At 42.4% G+C, this 20,718-nt stretch overlaps 1 protein-coding gene across 2 annotated transcripts in view; it reads left to right on the top strand.

The window, feature by feature from the left end:
• stxbp1b (syntaxin binding protein 1b) overlaps window positions 1-20,718 on the top strand; it is a 161,238-nt gene that overhangs the window by 9,363 nt on the left and 131,157 nt on the right. Inside the window, exons 2-3 of one of the 2 annotated variants that reach the window (XM_061928637.1) lie at window positions 15,505-15,564; window positions 15,750-15,916. The exons of the other annotated variant lie outside the window; for it this stretch is intronic. Of the exons in view, the coding sequence (XP_061784621.1) occupies window positions 15,509-15,564; window positions 15,750-15,916 (223 nt within the window). The 5' untranslated portion in view covers window positions 15,505-15,508. The remainder of the gene's footprint in view (window positions 1-15,504; window positions 15,565-15,749; window positions 15,917-20,718) is intronic. 2 annotated transcript variants of the gene reach the window in all.

The following is a 20,718-nucleotide window of genomic DNA, read 5'->3' as shown; positions in this document are numbered from 1 at the left end:
TTAATGTTGATTTAGGTTGTGATTCATTTGTGGTTTCAGTTCTGTTTTCAGCACCCTTGAGTTTGTGTGTTTTGGTTGGCATGGGTGCTGATTGTTTCCCCCAGCCTCTGATTAGTGTTCGGCATGCTCACCTGCTGCCGGGCACTAATCAGAGAGATATTTAGTCCTGCCTTTTCACCTCACTCATCCTGGTGCTTTTATTTGCTTTCAGGCAACTGTTATGTGTATTCCTTGTGTTTCTTGTGCTAAGGTCCGCCTTAGTTTTCCTTGTGAGCTATCCTGTTAGCTTCCCTTGTGTTGACACGCTTGTTTTGTTTGTTTTGTATTGTTTTGTATTGTTTTCCCTGATTTATGAGAATAAATCATTCTTCTTACCTGCAAGCTGCTTCCTGTCGTTCCGCTGCATCCTAGAAGGACGACCCCCGGCATCGTCATGTCACGGTACCGTTACACATACTTCTGCTAAAAGGTATTTCCTCCTTCTCCTTCCTTCGCTTTATAGGCTGCACCGGATAAATTTGATGTCCCACTTTTCATGGTAAAATATTATCAAACAGATAAAAGTGCTACACTAGTCTTCTTTGACCGTGACACGATGCGTTGCCCTCAAAAGGCAGTAGCAGCATTAGATCAGTCAGGTTCATGGTGCAGGCGGCAGGTCACGTGATAGGTCATAGGTTAGATTGTTTTTTTTGTTTTTTTTAAGAAAACGTTCCAATTCAGTGTACAGAGTGCGCATTATACAAACATTTGTATTTACATATTACGTATTTGTATTTATTTATTTTTTATATTCTGCAATTTGGCGCCTCCTCCAAAGAATGGTGCCCCAGTCGGCCGCCTCGTTCGCCTGTCGGGAAAGCCGATTTTTGTTTATTGTGACGTGCTCAGAAATCTGCGGCAGCGTGACTTGTTCATTTGCAGTAAAGTGTTCGCAATGTAAGTTTGATCCTTGATTTTAATCATGGATTTAAATGTGTTTTGTTGATTTTGCAGCACTAAATTATGGGCCCACCTGTGAAGGCTGGGTTGTTACACACACACACACACACACACACACACACACACACACACACACACACACACACGTACACACAAGCACCCACATGCACACAAACACAGCACACACACATGCATTATAGACCTTGCAGTCACTGCAGGGTCTCAATCCATTACAGCAAAGTGTAAAAAAAACTATGTTTATACATGTTGATATGATAAATTAGCAGGTTGAGTCATATTTTTAGTGTTTCACCCATTTAAAAAAGGGATACTGTACTAAAACTGCTGTGTCGTGTTATTATTTCAACCTCATGACTTAATTGCAAAAATCCAGGAGTAGGGATGCATACCTTGCTTTACATGTGATTTATTCTGTCTTGTTCCGTGTAGTGGAAATAAGTTGAGCCAACACACGTGCTGCTAATTGTACTTTTATTCACGACTCGTGGGAATATCACATCACATGTCCGGCAACGCTTAAACAGGAAGTACCTCATTTCTTGGGCCAATCATATTCGTGTATACTTCAGGGACCGCTCGGAGATTGTATTACCTAAGAATATTACATCCCCTTTCTTTTAGAAAAATCTGGAACACAACATTTAAGAAAACACACTCTGTGCAATAACCATTACTGAAACGCAGGGACGTGCACATGATTATAGAGGGGCAGGGGCTCAAAGTCAGAAAAGGGCAGGAAAAAAATTTGTTGGTCCTTTGCACAATATGAAAATTAATGTAGAATTAAATTTGCTGATAGGAAGCTAACTACTTAGCTGTGTGTCCTTTGTAGGTAAAAGTGATTGCCACTTCTTTTGTGTCAACAAATTATTGTCATAATGAGTTAATTCACATTATCATAGGCTTGGAAGACATGAAAAGCAACAAAACACTGGTTTATTATTAGGCTATTTATTGTTAAAGATAAGCACTTTAATATTGAACATTGAACAGTGCAACATGAACTTTGAAAAAAAATACAAAAATAAATACTCTAATGGAAAAAAATTCAATGAGAAAATCTGTCCTTCTTCCCTTAACTTGATGAAAACACCATCAAGTTGTAACTTATGGTCTTTCTCACTTAATGCTCAGACTAAACAACTGAAACGCAGTACAGGCCCAAAAATATGGACCAGGGGCCAGTAGAGGGCTGTAGAATGGAGGCCACCCATACCCAAATATGCTCCTCAATGTAAATTCAGGGCTTCCATGATGCTAGTACTTGGTTTTAGCCATGCATTAAGAGGTCTGCTACCCTTAGCTGCTTCCTGGCGCTCCTTCTCCTTCCTTTTCTGTATCCTTTCTTTTTTTGGCATTGTGCTGCAGGCATAATCAACATGAATCAAGTTTAAATACAGATGGTAATATTCCTAACAGATAACCTACATCTTATTTCCCCAGAATGCTGAAATTATTATTATTAATAATAATAATAATCATTATTATTATTATTATTATTATTATTACTTTAATTATTATTATTATTATCATTATCATTATTCTTCTTATTATTATCATGATTATTATTATTATTTTGTTAACCCACACAGTAATAGCAAAGTCACAATAAACTTTATATCTAAACCTCTACTGTGAGAGAAATGTGATCTGCCGTAAACACAGTGCATTTTATTTTGAAAATTAACCTGGTGTTTTATTTTGTATTTTGTACACTACTTCCTGTCCCGCACGATCCGCTCTGCTCTGTGCGGACTTGATGTGCCGTGCTCAATTGATGCGCCGTGCTCCGACGTCCGGCAAAAACAGAAACTGACACATTGAATAATACAGCGTTTTTCTGAAATATTACCCATATTAGATGCTGAATAAAGGACGGCGACTAGACCATAAGTCACTGGTTCAAGTTGCTCCACTGTCACGTGACGTCTCCTCAGGGGCGCAGTTGGCTCTCTCTCCTCTCACTTACTCACTCACTCGCCCTCTCTCTCCCTCTCTGGCGGAAGCGGCAGGCTCAAACAACCCGGTATTACAAGAAAACGTGGAGCTTTTGTACCGCTGTTTTTTTTACATCCCTGACAGGAATTTATTAATGTTATTTAAAAAAAAAAAACACACACACACAGGCAAAGGGCACTTTTTAAGACGAGGCGAAAAAGGGCAGGGGCTCAAGCACCCATAGGGCCCTATGTGTGCACGTGCCTGCTGAAACGTATTGAAATTCAAGTAGCACATGTACGACTGTCATAAAGTAAGAATTCAACAACAGATTTCAATTATCACTTAACTTGCTCGAATGCCATACTGTTGTAAATAGAAACACAATCACAATGTTATTGAATTGTACGTATCTGAACACCATTGAGCATAATTTTTATAAGTCCATATACCGTATTTTCCGCACTATAAGGCGCACCGGATTATTAGCCGCACCTTCTATGAATTACATATTTCATAATTTTGTCCACCAATAAGCCGCCCCGGACTAAAAGCCGCGCCTACGCTGCGCTAAAGTGAATGTCAAAAAAACGCTGCGCTAAAGTGAATGTCAAAAAAACAGTCAGATAGTTCAGTCAAACTTTAATAATATATTGAAAACCAGCGTTCTAACAACTCTGTCCCAAAATGTACGCAAATGTGCAATCACAAACATAGTAAAATTCAAAATGGTGTAGAGCAATAAATAGCAACATAATGTTGCTCGAACGTTAATGTCACAACACACAAAATAAACATAGCGCTCACCTTCTGAAGTTATTCTTCATTCGTAAATCCTTCGAATTCTTCGTCTTCGGTGTCCGAATTGAAAAGTTGCGCAAGCGTGGGATCCAAAAATGGCCGGTTCCGTCTCGTAGAAGTCATCGGATTCAGTGTCGCTGTTGTTGTGCAGCAGTTCTGTGAATCCTGCCTTCCGGAAAGCTCGGACCACAGTTGTGACCGAAACTATCTGCCCAGGCATTTACGATCCACTGGCAGATGTTGGCGTATGTCGACCGGCGCTATCTGCCCGTCTTAGTGAAGGTGTGTTCGCCTTCGGAGCTGTGTGAAAAAAGCCACCCGGCCTCTTCGCGTAAACTTCCCTTAACCACTCGCTCATCTTTTCTTCATCCATCCATCCCTTCGAGTTAGCTTTTATGATGACGCCGGCTGGAAAGGTCTCTTTTGGCAAGGTCTTCCTTTTGAATATCACCCTGGGTGGAAGTTAGCATGGCAAGCTAGAACCACAGTGAAGGATGACTTCTCATTCTCTGTGGAGCGAATATTCACCGTACGTGCTCCCGTTCCACAGTGCAGTTCACAGGAATATCAGCTGTGAAATACGGTAGTAATCCGTGTGCGGATGGAGAGATTGCGTCTTTTTATGAACCGGATCCTTGTCCTTTGTAGGAGCCATTTTGTGGTCTTTACAGATGTAAACAGGAAATGAAACGTACGGTGATATCCGCGCGTTTTTTCTTCTTCTTCCGGGGGCGGGTGAAGCGCTTCCTGTTCTATGGGGGCGGGTGAAGCGCTTCCTGTTCTATGGGGGCGGGTGCTTTCCTTGGCGGTTGCTTGCGTAGAAGAAGAAGCGCTTCCTGTTCTACCGGGAAAAAAGATGGCGGCTGTTTACCGAAGTTGCGAGACCGAAACTTTATGAAAATGAATCGTAATAAAGCGCACCGGGTTATTAGGCGCACTGTCAGCTTTTGAGAAAAATTGTGGTTTTTAGGTGCGCCTTATAGTGCGGAAAATACGGTAACAACTCTGGGCTTAACCTCACGTCCAGACCTTGTCTGATACCGCACAGGCTGTGGGGCTGTTTCTTCTGTTATCTTTGAGGTGTGTGGTGTGTCAGTGTGCGGTGCATGTTGTGTGTCATATTTTGTGTTTTCTTCAGTCTGAGTGGTCAGTGTCTCTCTTGTGTCCAAGAGATGTCGTCTATTTCGCCTATATTCTTGTCCTCCTGATGCACGTATGTGGTATGATCTTTCGGTATCAGCTGAACGAACGACAACTGCTGGTTTCCAGTAGCCTTTCTCCTGAAAACGGATGTATTGTCCTTCATGCAAAGGTGACATTTGCTTAGCTGATCTGTCATAGTATTTCTTCTGCTGGTGTTGTTTGTTGGTTCTCATGATGTGAACATCCTTGTGGCTGATAGTTTTGGGTTGCAGCTGCTGATGGGTGTTAGGCAGGATTGAGCGTGTGCGACGACTCATGAGCAGCTGAACTGGTGATTTGAAGTTGTCCACTGGGGTATTGCAATATTCAAGCAGACTCAGATAAGGGTCTTTCTGATCAGCTTTGGCCTTTTCCATAAGGGACTTTGCAATGTGAACCGACTTCTCGGCTAACCCATTACTTTGAGGATAGCATGGGCTGGAGGTAATATGTGTGAACCCCCATGTGTTGGCAAAAACATCAAACTCTCTACATCTGTACTGTGGACCATTGTCTGATATAACAGTCTCTGGTATCCCGTGTCTTGCAAAAGAAGATTTTAGTTTATGTATAACAGCAGCAGCTGTGGTGCTGTTTAATCTGTTTAGCTCAAAGTATCTGCTGTAATAGTCTACTGTGACTAAATAATCATCATTGTTCCAAGTGAACAGGTCAGTAGCCACTGTTTGCCATGGCCTGTCTGGGATCTTGTGACTTATCATTGGCTCTTTAGTGTTTGATGGTTTATGTTCATTGCAGATGTGGCATTTACCAACTAACTCCTCAATCTGTTTGTTTATCCCAGGCCAGAAGATGATGTCACGCGCTCTTTGTTTACACTTTTCCATACCCATGTGACCTGCATGGATACGGGATAACATCTCTGTGCGCAGTGAGTTGGGTATGATGATTTTTTCCCCCTTGAACAGGATGTTATTCATCTGCGAGAGCTCGTCCCGGTAGTTCCAATACTCCGCTATGTTCTGAGAGCATCGTTTCCTCTCCTCGGGCCATCCTGACTTAATTATCTTTTTCAGCAAGATGAGTTGAGCATCCTTTCCAGTCTCCACCTTGATGTCTTCAAGTCTGGTGTCACTGACAGGTAGGTTGCTATAAACGGTGTGCACCTGCATGTCCATACCTTCACTGAGGCTGGTGTCCTGGTCAGGCAGTGACTTTCTGGAGAGGGTGTCTGCGACAGGAATGTCTTTGCCTGGTCTGTGAGTGATGGTGAAGTTATACCTCTGTAGCTGTAGCATCATTCTTTGTAACCTTGGAGGCGCTGCTGCAAGTGGTTTTTGCAAAATGGATTGAAGTGGCTTATGGTCACTTTCCACGGTGATGTGGCGACCATATATGTACTGGTGGAAACGCTTGCACCCAAACAGAATAGCAAATAACTCCTTCTCAATTTGTGCATAATTGACTTCACAATCAGTTAGTGACTTAGATGCATAGCCTATGGGCTTTCCTTCTTGTAATAGTACTGCCCCTAATCCATATTTTGATGCGTCAACTTGGAGTCTTGAGTTCCTTGCTCGGGTCAAAATACCTTAACACTGGACCTGGTTCCTGAGTGAGGAGCTCTTTAATCTTTCCGAATGCTTCCTCTTGCTGTGCATCCCATCTGAATTCACTCGAATCTTTTAATAGGTGACGCATGGGTGCATTGACATCAGACAGTCCAGGGGCAAATTTGGACAAGTAGTTAATTATGCCAAGGATGGTTTCCAGCTCACCTTTGTCTCTTGGTGGCTCCATGTCCTTCACAGCTGCAATCTTGGCTGGATCAGGCTTGATTCCATCCTTGGTGATTCGGTGCCCAAAGTAGCTGACTTCAGTTGCACAGATTGTACTTTTATCTGGGTTGAGCTTAACTCCTCGCTCCCTGGAGCGCTGCAACATTGCACGGAGGTTGGTATCATGGTCTTCTTTAGTCTTGCCATAGATGAGGATATCATCGACTATTGCTGTGACACCCTGCAAACCCTCATAAGTCTCGTCAACTTTACGCTGAAACTCATCTTGAGCCGAAATCAGTCCAAAAGGTAAGCGGAGGAATCTGTATCGTCCGAAAACAGTGTTGAAGGTTGTCAGCTTTGAGGACTCATCTGAAAGCTTGATGGCCCAGTAGCCTGACCTTGCATCCATTACACTGAAGAAACAGGCTCCTGCCAATTTGGATGTGGTGTCCTCAAGGGTAGGTAAGGGGTAGTGCGGGCGTTTGATGACTTTATTTAGATCCCTTGGATCCAGACATACTCTTAGTTTTCCTGTGCGTGGTTTTTCTGCTGCTACCATTGAATTAACCCATTCGGTTGGTTCAGTGACTTTTACAATGATGTCTTGTTTTTCCATGTTTTGTAATTCCTCTTTGAGGCGGTCACAAAGGGCCAGAGGGACGCGCCTAGGTGGGTGAACTACAGGTACTGCTTCGGGTTTAATGTGAATTGTACACTCTCCAGGAAACAGTCCTATTCCTGTGAACACATCAGCAAACTCATCCATAACCGATGTCTCAGGTGTGCTGTGCACGGACAGTATAAGTTTAATGAGTCCAAAATCCAAACAGGCTTTTAATCCTAACACAGGAGGAGCTTGTGTGTCAACGATGTGGACCTTTAATGTCAGATGGATGCTTTTGTACTGGCATTTAATGTTGCATTTTCCTCTGACGGATAACTTCTCACCCCCATAGCCATAGAGAGGGCGTGTTGTTGGTTGTAGTGTGTCCTGTATCCCAAGCCTTTGGAAAACATTAGTGGGAATGACATTAGCTGAAGCTCCGGTGTCTAGCTTGAAGGTGACAGTAGTTTTACTTGGTCCAACCAACACATCTGCATATCCCTGTTCAGTTTCTCTTTTGTTACCGCTGCCTTGTGTAACTGCATCAATAAATAATTCTTCATTGTCTGTCTTGCTGAGTGAGTCAATTTCACTTACAGTGTGCACTCCTGTACTCTGCTTTGAGCGGCATACTTTTGCGAAATGGTTCTATTTGCTGCATATCTTGCACTGTTTACCTTTGGCTGGACAGCTGTCTTTTGCTCCATGAGGCTTGTTTCCACAGTAGCCACAACTTTTATGACGCTCTCTGTCCCCATCAGGTATGTAGGTGTGCTCTGTTGCCTTGTCGTGGCGCGTTTTCCTGTTCTTGACAGAAACCTGGATCGGCACCGGTGAGTCTGCTGCTTTTTCAGAGCTATTACCTCCAGACTGTACTTTCATTAACACGCCGAGAACAAGCGGTCGTGGCGGGGGTTTAGCTATTGTTTTAAAGGAAAGCGTTCATCACAAGGTGATCGTGGAGTGGTCTTTTCCCTCCTTTGAACTGAGCTGCTTCGAGCTGCGACAGACTGATCCAGTATTTTGTGCTGTGATCTACAGACCACCAAAGCACAACAAAGATTTTATCAAGGACTTTTCGGACTTCATTGCTTTTAGTCTGGTGCGCTACGACAAGATTTTAATCGTCGGGGATTTTAATGTACACGTTTGTTGTCCTTCTAAACCCATGGCCGGAGAGTTTTTGGACTTGATCGAAGGTTTTAATTTGGCTCAGCATGTTACTGGCCCAACGCATGTACACGGACACACTTTAGACCTTGTACTGTCTTATGGTTTTAATGTTGACAATGTCGTTGTTGGTGATGCTGTGTTTTCCGATCATAGTCCTGTTATGTTCAATTTAAGTTTGGACCCTGATGTAAAACCGCCTGCCGTGCGTCTTGGGCGTGTTATTAGAACTGACACTGCAGCCGCCTTTTCTCCTTTGTTCACTGTGTCTATGCAGAATATATCACACTCTGCAGACACTGAACAATTAATGCGCTCTTTTATTTCCACATGTTCTGAGATTCTGGACAGTATAGCGCCCCTCAGAGCTATACGTCCAAAGTCAAAACAGGAGCCTTGGCTCAATGAAACCACACGCACAGCTCGGCGTGAGTGGCGAAGGGCGGAGCGTAAGTGGAAAAGGGATCACTTGGAGGTCTCTTATCAAATTTTAAAAGAAAGCTGTCAGAACTATTAAAAGTGTGGTTAAAGCTGAAAAAACTAAATATTTGTCAGACTTAATTTCAAATAGTATCAACAAGCCACGTGTTCTTTTTAAATCTATTAGTTCTGTTCTTAATCCGAATCCAGCCACTTCACTAGAGATGACAAGGGAAACTTGTGAAAAATTTCTCTCCTTTTTTAACGACAAGGTTGCTATTATTCGGGCAAATCTTTCTCCTTCTCCATTTAGTTTCAATGTGGCCACTCGGTGCTCGGCTGTGTTTTGTCAGTTTGAGCCTGTGTCCATGCCTGAGCTTACAGGAATAGTCGACAAACTAAAACCCTCGTCCTGTCCCACAGACCCAGTCCCCCCTCGCTTTTTTAAAGAAGTCTGGGACTCTATTGACTTATCTGTTAGGGACATCATCAACAGCAGCTTGATTTCTGGCAGTGTGCCCTCTTTTTGTAAAGGAGCTGTTGTTGAGCCTTTGATAAAAAAAAAACAGGTCTTGATCCTACAAGTTTGTCAAATTATCGGCCCATTTCTAAATTACCTTTTGTGTCAAAAATTTTGGAGAAATGTGTTTTGGCGCAACTACAGCCTTTTTTAGATGAAAATAGCACTTTAGATCCATTTCAGTCTGGATACAAAGCTTTGCACAGTACTGAATCTGCACTTTTAAAGGTTTTTAATGATTTGCTTTTAATATCTGATTCTGGCAGCTCTGCCATTTTAGTGCTTTTAGATCTTACAGCTGCCTTTGACACAGTCGACCACACAATTCTTTTAGATCGCCTGAGAGACTGTGTGGGTGTCAGGGGGACTGCATTAGAGTGGTTTGGATCCTACCTGTCAGAAAGGTCCTTCTCTGTCAGGCTGGGGGACGCCACTTCTTCTTCTGCTCCGCTTTACTGTGGTGTCCCCCAGGGATCTATTCTAGGCCCCATCCTGTTCGCTCTATATCTCCTCCCTCTTGGAGAGATTTTTAAGAGGCATGGAGTGTCTTATCACTTTTATGCAGGCGACTGCCAAATTTATATGCCTATTTCAAAAGGCCACGGCCCCCTGACACTCCTTCTCAACTGTCTATGCGACGTCAAGGCTTGGTTACCCCAGAATCTTTTAATAATGAATGAGGGAAAAACGGAAATTTTAGTGTTTGGTCCGGCCCTCACTGACTTGGGACCATTGCAAAATTATGTGCGTCCCAAAGTCACCAACCTTGGCGTCACTATAGACAGCGATTTTAAACTTGACAAACAAGTCAATGGCGTTTTAAAATCGTGTTTTTATCATCTTCGTCTTTTAGCAAAGGTAAAACCGTTTTTATCTTTTAACCTTTTTGAACAAGTCGTGCATGCTTTTATTTCAAGTCGCCTGGACTACTGCAATGCACTTTATAAATGATAAATGGGTTGTACTTGTATAGCGCTTTTCTACCTTCAAGGTACTCAAAGCACTTTGACACTACTTCCACATTTACCCATTCACACACACATTCACACACTGATGGAGGGAGCTGCCATGCAAGGCGCTAACCAGCACCCATCAGGAGCAAGGGTGAAGTGTCTTGCTCAGGACACAACGGACATGACGAGGTTGGTACTAGGTGGGGATTGAACCCGGGACCCTCGGGTTGCGCACGGCCACTCTTCCACTGCGCCACGCCGTCCCCGTTATGCTGGCATTAGCCAAAAAGCTCTCTCCCGGTTGCAGTTAGTCCAGAATGCGGCAGCACGACTTTTAACAGGGGCCAGGAGACGCCAGCATATAACCCCAATCCTTGAGAGTTTGCACTGGCTCCCTGTTCATTTTAAAATTGATTTTAAAACCTTGCTGTTTGTTTTTAAAGCTTTACATGGACTGGCACCTCAGTATATCTCGGACCTCATCCAAACTTACAATCCTGCGCACGCTCTGAGGTCCGAGAGCCAGCTCCAGCTCGTGGTGTCCAAGACGAGACTTAAAACCAGGGGAGACAGGGCCTTCTCTGTGGTCGGCCCTAAGCTCTTGAACACTCTGCCCCTCCATGTTCGAACTGCTTCCACAGTGGAGTATTTTAAGTCTCGTCTTAAGACCCACTTTTATTCTCTGGCTTTTAACACTACGTGAGTTGTGTGGTCCTCTGTTGTCCTCTGTTTTTAAAATTTTGCTTTTTGCTTTCTATTTACTGTTTTAATTGGTTTTACCCTTTGAAATTGTTTTTAATCATATTTATTTTATATTGTTTTTAATTGTGTTTAATATTGTTGTGCAGCACTTTGGAAACATTTTGTTGTTTAAATGTGCTATATAAATAAAGTGGATTGGATTGGATTGGATTGGATTTTCCAAGCTGTCTTCCTTGGATAATGGCGACTGATAGCATGGACAGTCTGCTCGTGCAGGCCGCTGTAGCCGCTAGCTATAGTTTTGAGCTGTGCTTGTGCCATGTCATGAGACCTGACTATATCTATAGCTTTATCCAACGTCAAATCGGAACCGACACTCAGTAGCTTTTCTCTTACTTTAGGTGAGTGGATCCCAAACACGACACGGTCTCTCACCATCTCCTCCTTGTTTGCATAATTGCAGTACTTCACAAGCAGTCTCAAATCCGTCAAAAACTGTTCAAATGGCTCGTTGGCTCCTTGGACTTTTTCGTGAAATTTATAACGAGCAAATATTATGTTTGACTTCGGCATGACGTATGCTTCATAGCGCTCATAGTACGTAATCAGTACCTTACGTTCGTCGTCTGTAAGTGTCCATGTGTTACATATGTCCCGTCCTCTTTCGCCAATCCAAATGAGAAGATAGCTGCACTTTTCGTCCTCTCCTTTTTTTTTAAAAGGACCAGAAAACATCAACTCTACGTGGAGCTTAAACTTCCGCCATGCTTCGGGCAGGTTGCTCGCATCCCAATCCATTCGAGGTGAAGGAACTCCGGCGACGTCCATCTTGTTGCAAAGTTCTTCTTTCCTTTTATTCTGACACCATGTCTCGTTCCGTGTTGTGGAAATAAGTTGAGCCAACACACGACGTGCTGCTAACTGTACTTTTATTCACGACTCGTGGGAATATCACATCACATGTCATCACACGCTTAAACAGGAAGTACCTCATTTCTTGGGCCAATCATATTCGTGTATACTTCAGGGACCGCTCGGAGATTGTATTACCTAAGAATATTACATATTCCTTTTGAATTTTACCAATACGGTCTAAAGTACAAGTGGTATATGAGGGTTTTGGCCATGTCAGCCAATGCCAGCACCCCCCGCGACCCTGAGAGGGACAAGGTACTGTTTACAGATTACATTAAATTGTAAAAAATGTACAGTATTTACAGCTATGCAATTTGACGTTTCACTTTTTGGTTAGCACATAGTGGTGAAACCTAATTTACAATGAGCCAGTAAATGACAGCAAACCCACAATCCCTATAAACACATTGTCAAGTAATTTTCCTTTTTTTTAAAAATTTTTTTACAATTGATTTGTTTTTTTTCCGTTAAATGAAGCATTGTTCAGCTTTAATAATGTCAAAATAAATCTTCAACAGTCTAGTGAATCTTGTTATTTTTTACCTCAAAGTTAACCTTGTATTCACTGCTCTTATACATTCGAAAACAAGAGGTATGCCTAGTAATGCACATTATCACTAGAAACCCCAGCGGTTTCTTACACCTACTATCCTGCCCGAAGAGTGCCAAATGGCACCGCTGCGGTAATTTACAACTCATTGGAGCCACCATTCTTATGTAAATTAAATTACATCGATATGTGCTGCTTGAGTGCCAGAGTGACAAACTGCAGGTGGATGTAAACAGTGGTGTGCCGTCAGGGCCAGCAAGGCCTTCTCTGCTGGTCTAACACAACCAGAAATCATGATCATAATTTAACATAAAAGTAATTTTTAATTTACTTTCCTTAAATATCTGAAAGTATTCATATTCTCTTCATGTCATATAATGCTCCTTCCAGTGCTGTTGTTTTTAGGTTAGAGTTTGTAACAAATCAGAATTCCGCTAGCTTATGTTGCCATGCTGTACGAACTCTGCCCGGGGCCTTCAGAATCAACAATGCAGGCGTCTGTGCACTGTAAGTGAACGGACACATACAATCAGATCACGAGTTGTTGTCAGTAAGGCCTTCTAGCTGGCCTTACGCTGTGATTGGATACTCACTTGAGTCCCAAGTGAGTATCCAATCACAAGTTGCGAAAACCGGAAGTGGCACCGGAGCCAAACTCACCAGTACTCACAAAGAAGGAGAGCAAAATGTTGATTAGGTGGCAGATATATATTTGTAAGGCCATTTTCAAGAAGGATACTTAAGAGAAACTACATCTTGTGAGACGAGGTTTGCCGACACCAGAAGCTATCCCGGCGTGAAATGGTTTGCCCGCGACTTTCACACGAATCAACCGACTACGACTAACTACCGACTAAGAGCGGTACCACTGGCTATACGGTGTCGAATGGATGCTACAAATTGTGAGTTCAAATATTTTGTTTCTTAATTTTTTCATGTTTCATTTGTTTCATACGATTCTTTTAATTTTGACAGTGCCACGTAAGATGTGTTTCAATTGCAGAAGCGGGTTTATTGAATGTTAAATGCGCCGAAAAATAGACCATTTTGTACACTGTTGAGGTGGTCCAATACACGGTAGTGTGCAAGTGTGTTTCTGTATAGTATGTTTAGCCGTGTCTATGTGGTGACATAAATTACGGTATTTTGAGAGGTGAAGTCGTACTAAGTAGGACATCACTGAAGGCCTAGGTGAGAAACGCATGGCCCGCCACTGGCTTGATGACAACAATGACATGACAAAAATTCTGTAAGCATCATTGTAGCAAAATTATTTGAAAACGTGTGTCTCAATTTGTGCGCGTGTAATTCAATTCACGTGTGTGTGTACAAATTTGTGTGTCTGTATATCAATCCGAGTGTGTGTATTCAGATCCACGTACGTGTGTTTTAAGTTGTCTCTGTATCGCTAATCAGAAAGAACCCCTCGATAGGCTATCTACTTACACGTGACTTTTGCGACACTTCTGCCGTCTAAGGCCCCGTTTACAATAACTTATCCAGGGTAAATCCCACCTAACCTTATCCTTGTCCACACACACACAATGGTCGTTTAAGACCCCCTCGCTCCCCTCCTTCAGCTGGCGCAACTCGACCTAATACGCATGCGCAGAAAATGCGCACGTCACAGTGACCTCCACTGTTGCTTTGTGTGCAAGTTCTTAAATTTAACTTATCTGAACAATATTCAGTGTTGTGGTATTTCAATTAACTGGAACCCAGTGTGCTGTGGGGCCCTATTGTAGTGAATCACACCTGAGCCATCATAAATTAATCAAATCTTTATTCAACACGAAAGTACATAATGTGACAAAGAACATTTGACAACAATCAATCTAGGGATATACATATCTGGTCAGCACACTCCTCACTCTTTTGCCTTCACCTTCATTGTCCATTCGTTTTTGGTGACTTTGGTGAGTTTGGTGACTCTGGACCTAGACGCTGAGTCCACGACATACATGGCGGACAATAACTGATACAGTCTGCTTTGACAGTCCAAAAGCATTCATCGTTTTCCGTAATCTTCACTCGACAGCCAGGTAATACAAAGCACACGCTACCTTTTTTATCACATCCATGGTAGCCCGCATTCTTGTTGACTCTCCTTCGACAAATGGACAAAGTTTTTCGGTAAGTAGAATCGCAGCTGACCTGGAAATTCGAAGCCTCTCTTGCCGTTTGAGAAGTGTTGTAATAGCTGCAATCGCTTTCTCTTCAGGTATTCATGTGTGATTTCTGCAAGCATCTGTACAAACTGAAGGAGAAACACGGGCATGTTTGGATGACTCGCCTCCATATTTCCAGTGGTTATCTCCGAGTTACGAAACCGCTTTATTATGAAGCTGGCTATGACGCGTTCTTTCTAACGTCACTTCTGGTGTGGGGCGCGGCCTTTCTAGCGTCACTTCCTCTCCGTACTCAGTTTGTAAACGATCAATGAGTCCATATAAAGCTAAGAGCCGGAGATTCAAGAAATACGCTTACCCGTGTAAAAATTTGTCCGAGGAGGGGAACCTTAAACACTGGTTTAGTGTGGCTGAAACGGGGCTTAGGCTAATAATTATTCGTTTAAGGGGTTATCCGGCTTCGTGTAGACATGGTCTAAGATTTGAGAGTGCGCAGCCAGATTCGTGAGCGTGTAATACAACTTGTGTGCACGCATTCAGATGTGCACGCGTGTAATACAATCTGCGTGTGCATATCTATGATCCGGGAGAACCAGGAACTCTATTGGCTGTCTTTTTTTACACGTAACTTTTGCGACACTTCTGCCATGTAAGAGTTGTCTGTCTGTACAGCGGGTTGAACGTGTACAAGGTTTGGTATGTAAACTTCCCTTGCCTTTTCTTATACTCGCCGCTCGTCGGCGCCTTGAACATGTTATTCTGCGTTGAAGTAAATAAACAATGATGGACCACGCTCCAACACTTGCTGTGACAAGTCGCCATCTCATCGCAGGGCCAACACAGATAGACAGACAACATTCACACTCACATTCACACACTAGGGCCAATTAGTGTTGTCAATCAACCTATCCCCAGGTGCATGTCTTTGGAGGTGGGAGGAAGCCGGAGTACCCGAAGGGAACCCACGCAGTCACGGTGAGAACATGCAAACTCCACACAGAAAGATCCCGAGCCCGGGATTGAACTCAGGACTACTCAGGACCTTCGTATTGTGAGGCAGATGCACTAACCCCTCTTCCACCGTGCTGCCCTGTCTTCCAATCAGTTATCAGTAATTCTGTAAACAAGTTAGGTTTTCTTTGATATATAACTTAATCCAGGTCCCATGAAAATGGCAACGAAAATTTTGCTGAGTTGCATATTAAGGATCTTCAACAGCACCATCTTGTGGATACTTCTGGCATTGCCCTGGTGAGGACTCCCACCTGCCCTGAGCAAGATGGAGAATTCCCAATGAAGCTGAATTTGATGCCACCCATGAGCAGAGGTGGGTAGAGTACCGTATTTTCCGCACTATAAGCCGCACCGGGTTATAAGCCGCACCTTCAATGAATGGCATATTTCAAAACTTTGTTCACCTATAAGCCGCACCGGGTTATAAGCCGCACCTACGCTGTGCTAAAGGGAATGTCAAAAAAACAGTCCGATAGGTCAGTCAAACTTTAATAATATATTACAAACCAGCGTTCTAATAACTCTGTTCACTCCCAAAATGTAATGTGCAAATGTGCAATCACAAAAATAGTAACACTCAAAATAGTGCAGAGCAATAGCAACATCAATAACTCAACGTTGCTCGAACGTTAATGTCACACAACACACAAAATAAACATTTAAAGCTCACTTTCTGAAGTTATTCCTCATCCATAAATCCCTCGAATTCTTCTTCTTCGGTATCTGAATTAAAAAGTTGGGCGAATACGGCATCCAAAATGGCCGGCTCCGTCTCGTCGAAGTCATCAGAGTCAGTGTCGCTGTTGTTGTCCAGCAGCTCCGTGAATCCTGCCTTCCGGAAAGCTCGGACCACAGTTGAGACCGATATATCCGCCCAGGCATTTACAATCCACTGGCAGATGTTGGCGTATGTCGTCCGGCCCTGTCTCCCTGTCTTAGTGAAGGTGTGTTCACCTTCGGTCATCCATTGTTCCCACGCGCAGGTCATCTTGTTGCTTCCTCCACCTACGCACCATTGATTCATTTATGTTCAATTCTCTCGCTGCTGCTCTATTTCCGTGTTCTTCTGCGTGACTTATTGCCTTGAGTTTGAATTCTGCGTTGTACGCGTGTCTCTTAGTAGGAGCCATTTTGTGGTCTTTACAGAAACACACAAATGAAATGAAACGTAATATCCGCGCGCTTCTTCTTCTATGGGGGCGGGTGCTTACCTTGGCGGTTGCTTACCGTAGAAGAAGAAGCGCTTCCTCTTCTACGGGGGCGGGTGCTTACCTTGGCGGTTGCTTATCGTAGAAGAAGAAGCGCTTCCTCTTCTACGGGGAAAAAAGATGGCGGCTGTTTACCGTAGTTGCGAGAACTAAACTTTATAAAAATGAATATTAATATTAATCCATATATAAGGCGCACCGGGTTATAAGCCACACTGTCAGCTTTTGAGAAAATTTGTGGTTTTTAGGTGTGGCTTATGGTGCAGAAAATACGGTAGCCAGAAATTGTACTCAAGTAAGAGTACTGTTACTTTAGAGATTTATTACTCAAGTAAAAGTAAGGAGTAGTCACCCAAATATTTACTTGAGTAAAAGTAAAAAGTATGTTGTGAAAAAACTACTCAAGTAAGTAAGTAAGTAACCTGTTCGTTTAATGATGACGGCAACAAATAATGCACAAAAACATAAAAATAACAATGAGCAAATTCAGAGCCAGGAATATCTTTTAAGCAACTAAAACAATAATATATATTAAAAAATAATACATTAAAATAAAAAAAATTAAGGCAAATTGAGCCACAATAACTTAACAGCACCATAGGCTCTGTAGGCATTCATTGATTGATTGATTGAAACTTGTATTAGTAGATTGCACAGTACAGTACATATTCCGTACAATTGACCACTAAATGGTAACACCCCAATAAGTTTTTCAACGTTAATCAATTCATGGTAAACACACTGTGCACTTCTGATTGGTGTTTCTATGCATGCATGCATGCGTGCGTGCGTGTGTGTGTGTGTGTGTGTGTGTGTGTGTGTGTGTGTGTGTGTGTGTGTGTGTGTGTGTGTGTGTGTGTGTGTGTGTGTGTGTGTGTGTGTGTGTGTGTGTGTGTGTGAGAGAGTCTGCAGTGCGTTAATAAATGTCCCCACACGATGTACATTTGACAGTTATTCATAGCAGGGAAGCTAACATCAGCCTACGGTGACAGCCAAAATATCTACTAACGTTACTTACCGCAATGTGCTTCCTCAAATTTGACGTTGAGTTCATGTAAGCCAGGGGTGCCCACACTTTTTCAGCAGGCGAGCTACTTTTTAAATGACCAAGTCGAGGTGATACTATGTGTGAATAATTATTTGGCCTCGCTTTCAAGTGAAGCGCATCTCCGATTGGCGACAATGTAAGGATATTTAGCCTGCTTTGTTTGTCGCGACCGTCTATTTTCATTATAATTCAAGTTTGATGATAAAGTGCAGTCTGATGGGTTTGATTTCCCCCCTTCAGCTATTTGCCTTGGCCAATAAGTTGCAGGTAATTTATTATTATTATTTATTTAATTTATTTTTGTTTAAATAGAGATGACATACATATGTTATTGTATAATTTAAGTTTGTGCGCGTGATTGACAGCCTAAGGCTTATGAGGCACATTTTTTATTTATTTTTTTATTTCAACTTAAAAACGTACGAGCCTATATGCCTATGCCTAGAACATAGGCTATGTGCTTATCTTTATTTTCCTGCCTGTCGTTGACAATGGAGATTGTCTGATATTTTGTCATGGATGCAGATCAATCAATAAAGGTTCATCTTTGTCGCGAAATTTTTCACTGTGCACCCCGCCCTCGTCCCTATTTGAGCATTATAACGTTAACAAGTTAATATTCATTGAAATAAATTCAGAACATCTTTTTACCTAACGAAAATATAGGCCTAGCCTTTCTAAAACATTTTTTTAACTTCTTAAAAGCCTCGTTCGGCTTTCTGCAACTGCACACACAAAGTGTGAGGAACGCACTCCTGATCTGAGGGCATTGGCAACAATAGTCAACACTTTCTTAATGGAAATGACAATAATATTATAATAATGATAAATAATATTATCACGCATTAATATCTCTTAGCCACTAATGCGTGGCCAAGAGATATTAATTTGTGTGTGATGATACCGGGTAGAAGGAGACGGCACTGAGACAGGGAGAGCGTTTAGCCTGGGGCGTATTTATTCAAAAGGGAATTATATATATATCTATATAAATATATATATAATAATAATAATAATAATAATAATATATATATATATATATATATATATATATATTTATATATGTATAATTCATACAATATATTATCCAATATATTATATGATATTATACTATATATTATATTATATTATATTAATCAATATATATATCAATATATATATATATCAATATATATATATATATATATATATATTAGATGTGTATGTAACCAAAGAGGAAATGGGTGTCAGACTATGTGTGGAATTTAACTGGAGGGTTTTACCGTAAGTGTTGGAGGTGCCTGTTGAGAGGAGCGGTGCTGTCAAGACAAGGGCGAGGCAGGCAGGGTTTGTCCAGGGGCGGAAGCGTGGTCGGGAGGCAGGAGGAGGATCTCTGGTGGCGGTTGTTTAAGTAGTCGTCCCTGCCTGCAGCAGTTTGAGTGGCGTGAGCGCGCTTGGAGGTGCGCTCAGCGCGGCTCCCAGATGATTGCGCACTGGTGTGCGTCTGGGCCGTGACAGCGTGGCACGCATTGAATGTCTCTGCGGAATTGGATCAATCTCCTTTCTTTAACAGGCAAAAGCTTTATAACCTCACTAATGCCTTGCATCGTCTATATTAGATATATAACAACGGGTGGGTGCGGGCGGGTGCGGTTTTGATAAAATGTTGGTTCGGGTGGATGGCGGATGGGTGACGACTTTTGTGATGCGGTTGCGGATGAAATAATTGCCTATCCGCGCATCTCTACTGCCCACGCACACCGGAGCGCATATACGGCGTGTCGAATGTTATATAGTTATAAATTATTATCATCATAACGTTGTAAGCAGGCTGCAAAGTTAACAATTATAACCTAATTTTAAAAGAAACGTGCATTGGCTGTAAATTGTCTCATGTCAGAATGATCAGAGTACCGCCCCAGGGAAGGACATCAAGACTGTAGCCAGAGACCTCATCACGCTCATTCAGAAAAATTGTGGGAGCAGTGGTGAAGGAAGAGATGATACAGACGCCGGCCCATCCTGGGCAACTGCCGTTTTAACACTTTATCCAGGGCCACAGTAATGCAAACTTCTGTCTCATAAGAAATGCAAAGGGAGTTCAATAGTTTAAAGTACCAGTTCTACACACACACACACACGCACACACACACACACACACACACACACACACACACACACACACACACACACACACACACAGTGTATCAATAAATAGAACTGAGTGATCCGTAAAGATATGAACATCATCAATTGTAAATACTGTGTTGGTTTACTATTTTTTGTGAAAAATCATTTACAGGCCCTGTCACGGGGGAAAAGGAGGTTGGCAACCAAGAGGCGCTTTCAAATTCCATCCATTTAAATTTTATAATCTTCCCTGTCCTGCAACTATGACTCCAAAATCAAATGAGCTCAGGTTTTGCCAGGCAGGGTTAGGTATGAGAATGGTCTCGTTGCCTGAGGATGCAGCGTATGATCATGTCAGGTGCAATTGTGTTTTATACTAAACTATACTGTATATTTGTCATAAGTTCAGATGAAGTTTTCCATGGGACAAAAGCAAACTGTAATTGGATGTTATTTAAAGACAGCCTATTTTATTTAATTATGAACAGATTTGCGTTTGTCAGGCATGACCAGGGCCGGCCCGTGGCATAGGCCGTATAGGCAAATGCTAAGGGCGCCGTCCATCAGGGGGCGCCACGCCAGTGCCACAAATGTTGGAGAAAAAAAAAAAAAAAAAAAAAAAGTTGGTGCCATTATTTCTAAATACAAAAAAATAATCCCACGTTCATTAAAATACAAAGTACAGCCTATTTAATAGAAATATTATTTGTTACAACATTCCCCCCCCCCCCCCCCCCTGCAAGGTGCGCC

This window comes from Nerophis lumbriciformis, linkage group LG33 (assembly GCF_033978685.3).
Source record: "Nerophis lumbriciformis linkage group LG33, RoL_Nlum_v2.1, whole genome shotgun sequence".
In the NCBI taxonomy this organism is placed as follows: Eukaryota; Metazoa; Chordata; class Actinopteri; order Syngnathiformes; family Syngnathidae; genus Nerophis; species Nerophis lumbriciformis.
Note: the sequence above shows the minus strand (reverse complement) of the source record. Positions and strands in the feature narration are given on the sequence as shown.